The sequence below is a fragment of the Coloeus monedula genome, assembly GCF_965178545.1.
Source record: "Coloeus monedula genome assembly, chromosome: 19".
Classification (NCBI taxonomy): Eukaryota; Metazoa; Chordata; class Aves; order Passeriformes; family Corvidae; genus Coloeus; species Coloeus monedula.
In genome coordinates this window covers 11516043-11528646 of record NC_138799.1, presented here as the reverse complement: position 1 = coordinate 11528646, position 12604 = coordinate 11516043, and the positions used below count along the sequence as shown (strand labels likewise).

General features: G+C 50.8%; 1 protein-coding gene across 4 annotated transcripts in view; it reads left to right on the top strand.

Moving 5' to 3' along the window:
* The window catches only part of RPTOR (regulatory associated protein of MTOR complex 1), a 101872-nt gene that overhangs the window by 46487 nt on the left and 42781 nt on the right, over positions 1–12604 (top strand). For all 4 annotated transcript variants that reach the window (XM_082294127.1, XM_082294126.1, XM_082294125.1 and 1 more), the window contains exons 10-14: positions 3821–3896; positions 6147–6248; positions 9289–9372; positions 10391–10501; positions 12412–12486. In XM_082294127.1, coding sequence (XP_082150253.1) covers positions 3821–3896; positions 6147–6248; positions 9289–9372; positions 10391–10501; positions 12412–12486 — 448 coding nt within the window. The remainder of the gene's footprint in view (positions 1–3820; positions 3897–6146; positions 6249–9288; positions 9373–10390; positions 10502–12411; positions 12487–12604) is intronic.

Here is a 12604-nt window from a genome sequence, read left to right as displayed (position 1 = left end):
TTGATCCCCAGGCAGTGTTTTGGGGAGCAAGTCTGGCTGCCATCACAAGGGGTGAACAGGGTGGGAGTGACACTGCAAACAGTCATTTGAGCATTGATTTTTACCTCCTGAATGGTTCCCACTGCCCCTTTGGACATGAAATCCCCCTCTGCTCTGTCTCCTTCACCTACCCCTGTCCCTGCCTAGGGAGAGTTTTCCCCAGGTCACACTGGGGTGGCTCCTGAGTTGGAGATGTGGCACAGGTGTAACAGGTGCTGAGGCTGCTCTGCCTTTGGCTTTAGCTCTCTTGAAAACAGCTTTTTCAAGTGTTATCTTTTCAAGTTGGTGTCTGGCCAATTCATTTGGGAGATCACAGTATCCTTTCTAGCCGGAACTTGAGGAAAAGTGAGAATTCCCATTTTTGGAGGGAATATTTGACCCACGGGCTGTCAGTCCCTTCCCTTCACCAAGAAGGGCAGTGTGCTTTGGAGTCAGGAGAGCTGATCTCTGGGGCTGTGCCCTCTTGGACAGAATCTGACATGTTATTTCTGTTTTTCCTACTTTTATTGGCTTTCTTGAATTTTTCCTGCTCAGCCCCTTCCCATGGGGCACAGGCTGCCTGTGTTTGTGTGGTGCCTCTCACTACAGGGTCTTGGCTGCTGCAGGCAGTACTCTAGTACAGGATTAATATTAACATTAATATTAATATCCATTGATTGGCTGGCTGTGCTGTTCAGCTCGGGTCGCTCTGTCTATTGTGCATGAGAACAGAGCTCTGTCAGCACCTTGATCTCTGCTGTGATGGATTAGGGTTTATGCATTACTGCTGTTGCCAGCTGCTTTTATTCACGGCCTTTGAAAAGACCTAATAATGTGTTTGGAAATATTTCCTGACACAGGTCATATATTAAACCCCAAGTACCTTAATTATGCTTTGGAAGAGCTACAGCCCATCCCTAATAGGAACACTGTGGTGTGTTTGCAGGCCATGAAATTCGGGTTGAAAGGAGTCATAATGTACTGCAAATACAGCGAGCTGGAGATTCTGGCTGAAAACAAAACCATAATGCAGCAACCCAATTCCAGGTGGAGCAGCACGGGAGGGTGCAGGATGGATCGGGGCTGCTCAGCCATCCCTCAGGGAAACGAGGCTCGTGGAGCTGTGCCGAAACACTCGGTGGCTCTGCAAGAAGAAAGTGATTGTTTGAAGAGGTATTTGGGGCTGTTTGACGTTTGAAGGATTAGATTAGTTCAGATTACACTGTAACCAGATATTTTTTGTGTCTGTGTGTTAGTCTTAACATCTCCAAGTCCCATTATCGGACTATGGAGACTTTGATGTGGGATGGTAATAGCAAAGCCTGTGCTCTAAGTTGTGGCTGGAGCAGGGGGATGTGCTGGGAGAAGAAAAGGATTTCAGACTTGTTCCAGATATTCATAGCAATAACTGGTTTTTAAAAATAGCTGTGTCTGAGCAGCTTCCCAGCTGTGCCCAAAGCAGCTTAGGGAGGTGACGGGATCACTGCGACACAGGTGGGATCTGGGCTGGGATCTGGGGTTCAATCACACCAGGGCATGGCTGGCCCTGGACTGGCAGAACAAATGTGGGGTGTCTTGTCCAACAGACTTGAGGGGCTCAGAAATATTTAATGGCTCCAGAGATGACGTTCAGAAGGAGGAGCTGCCCCGAGCCCCAGGACTGCACGTGGCTTCAGCCTCCCTTCAGCTGCCCCTCCAGGCAGGAACACTCCTGTTCCCTGGTACCTGTGTGGTGCCAGGTAATGCCCACCATTCCAAGGGGAGAAGAGAACGCTGGAAGATGTCAAGAATACATTATTAACAATGGGACGTGAGAGTTAAAAGCATTAGACATTGAGTCAGCCCCGAAAATCTGAGCGTAAGAAAATCAGCCTCCATGAGCTGCCAGCTAATGGGTACCCGTGGGTGCAGACAGACACAGGCTCTAACTGTGCTGAGTTTCTGCTCTCTCAGTGTTTCTGGGGGTTTCCATTGCCTGGCAGTTCGTGGGTTTGGGCAATAAACCAGTCCCTGAGCAGGGCTGGGACTCTGCCTTCTGTTCTTTGCTTGAAGTCCAAACTTTGCAGCACCTCTGGGAAACAAAGAGGCAGCTGATGAGTTCATGTTAAATTATTAAACATTTAAACAGTCCTAGTGTAGTGAAGGGGTATTGGACTGAGCTGGGGTTCCCTCCACAGACCGTTCCTGTTGTGGTGCTGCCTTGGCTTTGGGATAAGCAAAATCACTTACTTCAACTGAGCCAATCTTCCTGCTAAGGAGAGATTTTAACTTTGTGCCTACAGAGCAATTAGCTCAAGGTAGTATTAAAAAACCCCCTCTTTAACACCTTCTTTCATAGCATAACTCAGTTGAAGCACTGGGGTGTTTCACAGGGTTGTCACCCCGTGGATACATCACTGTGTCACCCTGTCAGGGTGGAGGGCCTGGAGTTCCTGGGAGAGAGCAGTGAGGAGGGAAGACGGAATGCTGAGCCCTTTTTGTCCCAAATGCAGTGAAAACAAACCTTGCAGAGCACTTGGCAGACAGCAGTCTCTGCCGAGGGGGTGCACTGATCTCTGGCTTGGCTTTCACAAATCACTTGTGGGATGCAGCACCTCCCATCCTGGTTCCCTGCTGCTCCCAAATTTATCTCTTGTTTGTGTGATAGGAGTCCAGGCAGCACATCCACCGTGTGCCCACCTTTCCCGCTCCCTGTGGGATATTAGAGCTGTCAGTCATTGCTCCTCCTCCCCCCAGCCATCACTGGCACTGGCACTGTGGCAGTGTTCTCCCTTCTCTTCCTCTCCCCACCCTCTGGGGTTTAGTCCTTTCCCATTCATTTGTGGCTTGGTTTGAATCTTGTAATTATCGTAACACGTGTTTAATGCCATTGTCTGTTCAGCCAGCCCAGTGAGTTCCCTGTGTGCAACCTGGGTGTAACCCTGAGGCTCTGAGGAGGGAGCAGCTGTTCCAGTGGTTGGAAATGGAGAAGTTTTACTTTGGGCAAACCTGTTTGTTGGTGTCCCATTGGCTGGGAAGATTTGTGTTTTCCACAGACAGAGCAGAAGCAGCATGCTGGGTGGTTTGGAAGGGCTGGAGAGTTGTTTCAGGGCTGGTTTGGAGTTGGTGGAGAAGCATTTGAAGTATTTGACTTGAGCAGAGTCTCTTCCATCAGTTGACATTAATCAACAGCCCTTGGAAGGTTGAGTAGGTTTGAGTTGAGAAGGCTGGCAGAGGTTTGAATGGCTCAAGTAACGTTGGCAGAGGTTTGAATGGTTTGAGTAATGTTGGCTGTGTGGCTCCACTGGTTTCCAACAGCCTGTTGTTAGAAGCATAAAAAAGTGATTTTATTTTAATCTACTCAAATCTCTTTTCAAATTTTTTGTTTGTTCTTTCTGATAACACTTAAACCCTTTGAGATGTGACCTCGCAGGGCTGCTTTGGGCATTTTTGTAGCAGTATTAGTGCTGCTTACCTAAAATTACCGTGACGAGCTCAGCATCTTCTCCGTGTGCTGCTGCAGTGAGTGACCCTCAGAATCCTTTTGTGATCAGAGCAGTTGTCTCTAATCTCTAAACCATTTTCCTTCTGTGTAGTAAAACTTACCTCAAAGGCCCAAATGTGGGTTGACATTCTCCAGTGCTGCAGAAAATTTCTTCAGGTGTTTTTCCCATTCCTCCCTGAAAACAGGGAATATCAAGCACTTCTAAGCCAGTCAGACAACACTGTCCACATTCTTGTGTGGTCAGAATTTCAATTTCCCTTGCTATTCCTTATGGATAACTTGTTAATGCCTTCTCTTTCCTCTCTCCCCTCCCTGCAGGCAAGCCTGGGACCTTGCTGTTGACATTTGCCTTTCCCAGTTACCCACAATTATTGAGGAAGGAACTGCCTTCAGGGTAAGTTGGGGAGTGTCCTCAAACGTGGGCCAGGTTTCATCCATTCTCTGACACCTCAGTTCAGCTCATCACTTCTGCTGGTACAGTTTAAGGGTTTATGTTTTTGAAGAATTGTAAATGTTTGGCACAGGTTGCCTGGAGAAGCTGTGGCTGCCCCATCCCTGGAAGTTGGACATTGGGGCTTGGAGCAGCCTGGGACAGTGGGAGGTGTCCCTGCCATGGCAGGGGTGGCACTGGGTGAGCTTTAAGGTCCCTCCAACCCAAACCAGTGTGGAATTCTGTGATTCTCCCTTAGAGGAACAGACAGAAATCAAGTTCAAACTCTTCCCTGCTGCATGATCCAGTCCACACAAGGGGGTGAGCAGGAAACTGCTGCCAGTAAAAGCAGTGCCTCAGACCTGACTCGGAACATTCCACAGTGCTCAAACCTGACCAGGTGTTGTTACTCAGAAGGTCCCAACATGCAGCACGATTTTTGAAATTAAAGGCCTAAATGTGAAAATTATCTCCTCATTGGAGTTATTTTCAAATACAAAATAGAGTTTGAGGGTATGTCCAGAGAGTTCTCTTAAGCTCAGTGCCGTTAATTGGAGTCACTGGGGGTTTTCTCTGCTTTATTTAATCTCAGAGAGCAGAAAAGTAAAATTTTTAATGTATTTACCTTAAATTCCTTTATTCAGAGTAGACTTTTCTTGATACTCCTTTGATATTTCATGAAGTGAAAACTTTAAATAATAATTACTGTATAAGCTCAGGTCCCTGTTCCACCCTGATGTCTCTCTAATTTTCAGTGACATTTTTGCAGTTTATTTGTGTTACCAAATTTCCAAAAGTTTTCTGGCTGTAATTGCAGGTTGTCTCCAAAGCCCTGAGTGCAGGAGGAGAACTGTGGGCTCCTGCCAGGCTGGGGGTTGATCAGGATGCCCTGAGGCCTTTATCCTCCCACCCCTTGCCTTCCTCACTCTGTGCTCTGGTTTAGAACATGAAAAATACGTTTTTTCTTCTCCTGGCTTACGTTCATTTTTACTTTCAGTCTCTAACAATATCATTGGAGGCCTTTTTATTAGTGTTAACCCTCAGCTGGGCATTCTCTGTCAAGTGAGCTGAAATTCAGGAGATTTCTGAGTGTTTTGGGGTGGGAAGAGGCACAGACTTACTGGGGATCAGACAGGAGGTCAGCAAAGACGAGTGGTCATTCTCAGCTGGAGATCGATTCAGGGTAGGCTGGGAACAATTTACAAGCTGGTTTTCAAGCCTGACAAATGTGGTTTATTGTGTGTTTTGGCTGGAATGGAAGCAGGTTGAGCCATCAGTGTGCAGCTGGGGCTGGGAGCCAGAGTGCGGCGAGATTCCAGCCTGGTGGGAGGTTGGCTGGTGCTGGCCAGGGAGCAGGGAAGGGGAGGGGAGAAGGGGACAGTCCCTGTGGCCACTGCCAGCCTGTTCCTCCCTGCCTGGCAGGGCTGGGCTGGGTGTCAGGGCTGGGAACACCTGGGTGAGGCACAGGGACCTGCTGGGGGCTGGCAGTGCAGCCTGCCCTGGGTGCAGCCCTGGACAGCCCTCTCAGGGCTGGTGTGTGTCAGCAGCACGTCACAAAGCACTCCTGGATATTCCCAGGGTGTTCTTGCCTGCTCAGACCTGGAAAATCCAATAACCTGGTGGAGAAGGGCCTGGGGGCTCCCTATGCTCATACAGGGATGGGTTTGGGCTGGTTTTCTCTCCCTCCTCTGTCTCTTCCCTCCCTCCTTCCCCACTGACTTCTGTTTCTCTGGGGATTCCTGCCTGGAAGCCGCTGTGTGCTTTGGTCAGTGCATTCTCACCTCGAGCTTGTACCACGTCCTCAGAGTGATGGATGACATGGGGAATTTATTTTCATTGCTCTTGGATTGTGTCTCTGGACTGGGCAGAGGCAGCTCCGAGTGCTGCCGCGGGAGCGGAATGGCCTCTGCAGAGCAGATAAATCCAGTGCTGCTCCATCTGCTGCTCCTGGGGACAGAGCAGCTTCCCTAAGACCTTTCATGGTCACTTTTCCTGTTTCTCTACTCTTTCCTTCTCCTTTTTTCCTAGCACATTTAAAGGTACATGTGTCTGCTTAGTCTTTGGGAAGTTTTTCTGCATTTAGAAAACCCCAAGCAAACGTGCATCAGTTACAAATCACAGCTTTAGGAAACAGTGAAGTCCATAGGTGTCAAAACTCTTGGCTTCACTCCTTGTTGGTTAACCCATGCCTGCATTCCCACTTTGCTCCTCCAGCACAGCCCCTTCTTTGCCGAGCAGCTCACAGCCTTCCAGGTGTGGCTGACCATGGGCGTGGAGAACCGCAACCCCCCGGAGCAGCTGCCCATTGTCCTGCAGGTGAGTCCTGGGGCTGGGGGTCCCTGCCCATGCCAGGGGTGTCCCTGTCCATGCCAGGGCTGTCTGTGTATCTCCCTGCCTGTGCCAGGGGTGTCCCTGTCTCTCCCTGCCCATGCCATGTGTCCATGTCTCCCCTGCCTGCTCAGCCTCGAGCTGCCAACCCGATGGCCTTTGGGAGCATAAATTCCATGGGCTTCTCCAGGGTGAACGAGAGCTGGCTCTGTGTTCACCAGACCCATGTGGAGGAAACCAAAGTGCTTTTCCTGCCCTGTCCCTTGCCTCTGGTTGAGCCAAGCCCCTGCTCTGGTCCATGTCTGGCTCTGCTGCCTCGGGAGTCGCCACCTCTCTCAGAGTAGCACATCTTCATTGTCTCTCTGGCATCTCCTCTGTATCCCAGCTCTGTCAGGCAGAGACTTTTATCTTCCCTGTTTTCAGAAGGGGGAAGTTACTGCAGCGTAAATCGTTTGGAAATGGCTTTTTCATCCGCCTGGTACAGCCTGGGAAGTGTTCCCTTTAATGTGGGGCTGAAGCCTTGCTGCAGGAACACAGAAACAGCTCTGCAGAGCGTGCCTGGGGAATGTGGGGTTCTGTGGGCACTGCTCAGGCGAGAGAGGTGACGTGTTTAAAGGAGAGGTAAATCCAGGAAAAGCAGAACGCGGCGTTTCAGCCGATGTTTGATGGCAGGGCCAGGACTGCAGCTGTCATCTGTCAACCTGCTCTGGCCTCCCCTCCCCTGGAGTTTGTGCTGACAGAAATACAAACCCTGGCCCAGGTACCTGTGGGCTCTGCTCTACCAGCAGTGCAGTTTAAAGCCTTTCTCTTAAAGGAGTGTGGTCCCAGTCCCTTGTACAGGGATCTGTGAGGTCTGTGACTGACAGCACCATCCATCTCTGCAAGACCAAATTTTAATTTCCTGAGTCTCCCAAGCCTTGAGAGATGAGGTGGATAAGCAGATGTGTGGTTTGTCTCTGTCACTGCAATGGAAGTGGGCAGGATTTGCTCCAGCTCCAACTTTGCTGCTTTCCAATGGGTTGTTTGGCACCAGCAGGCTCTGCAGGAGCGGGACTGCAGTGGAACTGAGAGGTCACCTGGCAAAGGAACCCGTGTTCCTGCCTGGAGCAAAACCGAGCTGGGACAGTGTAATTGTTGTTACAATTATAGCATATTAACTGTACAGCAGAATAGGATTGGTTGGTGACAGGTCTGAGGATACTTAGAATCCAAGCCCAGCTGATCCAGGCCAGGACGGGAGGGAGTTTCAGACCCGTTTTGGGTGTCTTTTGCTTTGACCCCATGGGAATGCTCAGACCCCAGGCAGAGAAGCCATCAGAGAGCAGGCAGCACACACAGCCTGGCCGGGCCTCGATCCCTGGGGAGGTTCCTTCTCTGTGGGATCTCCTGTGCGCAGAGGGCTTGTGGAGATCACTGCAGTCCCTGACTTCACCCTGCCTTTGTGAGGAGCTGCCTGCTAAAATATGGACTGTTACATGTAAATGATCCCCCTGTGTCCTGCTTCATCCCTAATTTGCGTGTGTGGATGTAATTAACTCCCCGTTTTGGGTCTGGGAATGGCGACGGACGAATGCCGGTGACGCAGGGCTGTGCGTGGGGTGGCACACGAGCACTTCCATTATCCACCAGAAGGCCGTGAATTGTGCACTGACCCCCCCATCCCCATCCAGGGCTCTGGAATGTGTGTCATCTTGGGCTCAGGTTACTGTGCAGATCTGCTGGGGAGGTAGGAAAGGGAGATCCTGCCAGACCGAGGGCTTTGTTTGGGCTGGACAATGACAAAAGGCAGCTTTTCAAGTCAGACACAGATTGCTCTGGGGGAATGTCCTGTGGGATGGCAGCAGCGTGGAGCTGGGGTTTGTATCTTCACCCAGACAGCCTTTTCAGTTAGTTCCATTTCTTGACAGAGTTTGGAGTTCCTTGGTTTCTCTGCAGGTTGGAGAGTCCCAGCTGTGCCACGTCTGTGCCTCCTGCCCCTGTTGCTGTCCCAGCCCTGCCCCAGCCTCACTTGCCCTGCTCTCTGCTCCTGCTTTAATCCCAAACAGCTGTCCCTGTTATTCCTGGGCTGGTTTATGGAATAGTCTGGTGCCAACTAGGGCAGGATGACCAAAATCCTTTCTCGTGTGACCTGTCCTGAGATCTGAGCTCTGCTATGCAGAGTGAAACCACAGGAGCAGTTATCACATCCCCCTGCTTTCTTCTGGACTTTTCCTGCACCACCTCAGTATCCAGTACCAGTCATCCAGAGTGTGAGACATGAGCCAAGTAATTTAGTTATTCTTCCATATTAAACATGAAAAATAATCTAATTTCAATATGCAGCATGCAAAAACACTGAGAAGGGGATGGAGTTGGGGAGGTAAATCAAGGAGTCTCTTTCCCTGAGATCCGTGCTGAAGGATGTTCCTCAATTTAAACTGAGGATTAAACGTTGCATTCCAGTATCTTACATCTGTTAAAGAGATTAAGAACTGCAAGTCTATCTGTTAATATTTCACACCAGGGTAGGTATAAGCCAGTAAAGCACCACCTCATTAGCGTTGTCAGACTCCATTTTAATGAGATTTTTATTAACGACCAACATGACCTTTTGCTCCCTCTTAAGTCTCTGGTATTGATTTGCCAAGGAAAGCAAAGCCTCTTCTTGTGCTCCTGAGCTGTTGGGAGCAGTGGGAGGCTGGGCTCTTGCTGTCCTTTGGGTCCTGCTGCAGGGACCATCACGAGCTTAGCTGGGAAAGGCAGCTGGAATCCTTAGGGATTGCTTCCCTGGTGTCGGGAGCAGCTCCACGAAGGAGCGTTCCCGGGGTGTGACCCCTCACTGCAGAGCCCTCGCACTCAGGGTTTGTCAGTGGCCCTTCCCTTTGCCCTGCAGGCCTGGGGATGTGTTTTCCCTGGACAGTAACCCCCATCCCTTTGCCCTGCAGGCCTGGGGATGTGTTTTCCCTGGACAGTAACCCCCATCCCTGTGCCCTGCAGGCCTGGGGATGTGTTTTCCCTGGACAGTAACCCCCATCCCTCTGCCCTGCAGGTGCTGCTGAGCCAGGTGCACCGGCTGCGAGCTCTGGATCTGCTGGGGAGGTTCCTGGACCTGGGGCCCTGGGCTGTCAGTTTGGTGCGTGGGAGCTGCACGTGGGCTCGAACACTCCCGTTTGTCTCAGCAGGGGTGATGAATACAGCTGGTGAGCTAGGGAAGGGAGGTGGGGAGGATAATCCACAGAGCTGACAGATGACCAGGTTTGTGTGGGAAATGGAGCGAGTGTCCCTACAAGAACAGAGGTTTGCGTTAATCAGATTCATTCCCGTGTTCATTTCCAGTACAGCAAAGAGGAGTTCCTTGGGAACAGTTTATTGTAAAATAATGGAAGGGACAAAGCAGGAGGAAATATCTGGGGCAAGTAAGAAGGTTTGTCATATAAAACAAATAACCAAAAAAGCATATACATTTATTATGTGTTCTTTCAGCTTACTGGCTGCATCATTTTCTTCTCCTCCTTTATTTGTTTGGTGTCTGGATTTTACAAGCTCTTCTGAGCAGGCAGCAGCTGCATTCTGCAGTTTGGAAAGTGGCAGCACAGTGTGGAGCATAAATAAGAATTAAACAGAGGAGCAGTTTAAAGCACTCCTGTAAATGGAGCTGTTTGTTGATAAAAGTGATGAAGATGAGGCATCAGCTGGTCGTGGAGCAGCTCAGTGATGGGGCATTTTAGTGGTTTGCTTTACCTCCCTCCTGGAGTTAATTTCCAGTGGGAAGGCTGGAATTCCTGAACTTTGTGGCATGTTTATCTGGGAGAGCCAACAGCCCCAGCTGAGGGAAGTGAGGATGTGGAGCATAGAACAGCCCAGGCTGTGAGGAGAGAAAGCTGGTGCTGGATTAACTCAGAGCCTCCATGGACCAAATGAGTCTGAAAGTACCTGGTGACACTCGAGATCAAAATGAGCAAGAGACAAACACACAGGGATCCCCTGTGTACTGGGAACGTGTGAAATTATTTTCTACCAGATTTCTCAGCTGTGTCTGTAAAGATGCTACAGCCTGGGCCCTGCTGGGGGCTGAGCTGCCAGCGGGGGGGCTGCTCACAGGGTTTTGCTCACAGGGTTTTACTGACAGGGATTTGCTCTCTGCCTCCCAGGCCCTCTCCGTTGGCATTTTCCCATACGTGCTGAAGCTCCTCCAGAGCTCAGCCCGTGAGCTGAGACCTCTCCTTGTCTTCATCTGGGCCAAGATCCTGGCAGTGGACAGTGTGAGTATTCCTGCCCCTGCCCGGCTTGTGGGGCTCAGCAGTGTGCTGCCTCAGCCAGGGCTCTGCTTGCTGGGGTTTCAAATAAGTAATTAAGCTGGTAAGTAATTGCAGATAAATTTGTAGAGTCGTATCTCTGACTCAGTGGTTTGTGGGTGCAATTAGTTGAGCACTATAAAATTATTAGGAGAGGTGCACACATTAATTCAGGCACAATTGCAAGTCCATGTAGATGTCTGAACTGCTCTGGATGTCGGATCTTTCCTCTTTGGGGGTTTTTTTTGTACCTCTCCTCCATTTCAGGATGGAGAATAGCACTGAATTTGTGAAGTTTTTCCTGCTGTTGATCCAGCATTGTCAGGTTTAGTTTTATAACAATATTTTCATTAACATCCTAAGAGGATTTGGGAAAGCAAAGAAAATGAAAACTATTCATCTTGGAGCTCTCCTGGAACAGCTCATCTGTGGTGCAGCCGAGGCTGGTGCCTCAGCCCCAGGTGTGTCAGGGGCTCAGGTGTGATTCCCGTGTGGTGTCGTGCCCTCCTCCACTCCAAGAGGGCTCTCACCCCCCCCCCCCGCCCCTCACACATTCCCTCCCATGCTCTGGCATTGCCTCACTTGTTTGCAGGCTCTGCTTTATGGCAAAGCACACAAAAATACTCTTCAATGGTGAGTTTGGGTTTCTTTGTGCTGTTTCACTCACTCATTCCACCAGCACGTGGTGGGAGTGGGAAGGGAGGAGGGGGCAGCTTCCACAGGGCAGTGTCATGGACACTGCTGAGGGAGGGGACAGGCAGCAGCTCCTTGTAAACAGAGTATTTTCTGTAAGTTCTGAACTGCACACCAAGCCTGCAGCCTGGTTTGGTCGTGTTGTGTTATTATTCACAGTGGAGCTGCTTATTCCGTGAGGAGGAGGTGTCAGTGGTGCTGGATTCCCACGTTGTTCCCAGGATCTCCGTAGGGAGGGTTCGGCTCTGGCTTTGTGGCCACGGCCTCCCTCTGTGGGCCCCAGGGACTGGGCAGCAGAGGCAGCACAGCGAGTGTGGAGCTGGGCAGCCTCCCGTCTGCTGGTGTCCCTGTGCCTGCATTAAAGCCGAGGAGTGGTTCTGTGTGAGGAGCAGAAAGTGCTGACACCGGGAAGGCAGAGGGGGAGCCTGGAGCGTGCAGTGGCACAGGAGTCGGGGAAGCCTCTCGTAGCTGCAGCCTGGCAGCAGTCCAGGCCCTCTGCTCCTGGGTCTGCCAAAACCAGCAGCCTCACTCTCTTCGGCACTAAAATATTCTCTTGCATCTCTGCCTTGCCATCCCTTCCCCTTTCAGCAATTAGTTCCTTCCTTCACCTTCTCCTCCTGATGAAAAATGCATGATCCCGCCTCTGGCAGAGCCGTGTCACAGGGAGCTGGTGCCAAATCAGGGTTTCCTCCCTTCCATTTTCACTTTCTCCGCGTGTATCCTCTCGGAGTGACCCCAAAACATCAGCCTGGAGCCTGAGCTGGTGTGTCAGCAAAGCCCTGTGCTTTCCTCTGAGCCCAGCCCAGGATCCTGCCTTGTGCTCCCCAGGGGCTGGGCGAGGCCCCGGAGCTGCTCTGCACTCTGGGCTGGGTGTAGTGGGAGATGTGAATGTACTGGGGAGGTTTAATGTGGCACAGAGATGGCTCCTTTGACTCGTCCCGGCAGCAGGAGCTCCCATTTCCAGCTGCTGTTTGTGGCACTGTGGGGCTGGCAGAGGCTTCCCTGCTCTGTCCCTGTGGGGCTGTTGGGTGGCAGCCCCCAGGAAGGGCTTGAGCTTTATTTGGCTTCTCAAATGAAAACAAGATTGGAGAAGAATGGTTAGGAAACGAAACGTTTGTACGTCATTGGAGGAACAAATGTGTGTGTTGTGGTTCTCATTGTGGTTTTCTTGGTCTCCTTTTCAGTCATGCCAGGCTGACCTGGTGAAGGACAATGGACACAAATATTTCCTCTCGGTCCTGGCAGATCCTTACATGCCAGTAAGGACAAGTCACAATTATTCAGCTCTTTAGCTGCTTCCCTTGTTTTAGCTGATGTGCTGCTGTTCTGGTGCCATGTGGGGCTGCCTCCCCCTCCAGTGGCACCAGTGCTGTACTG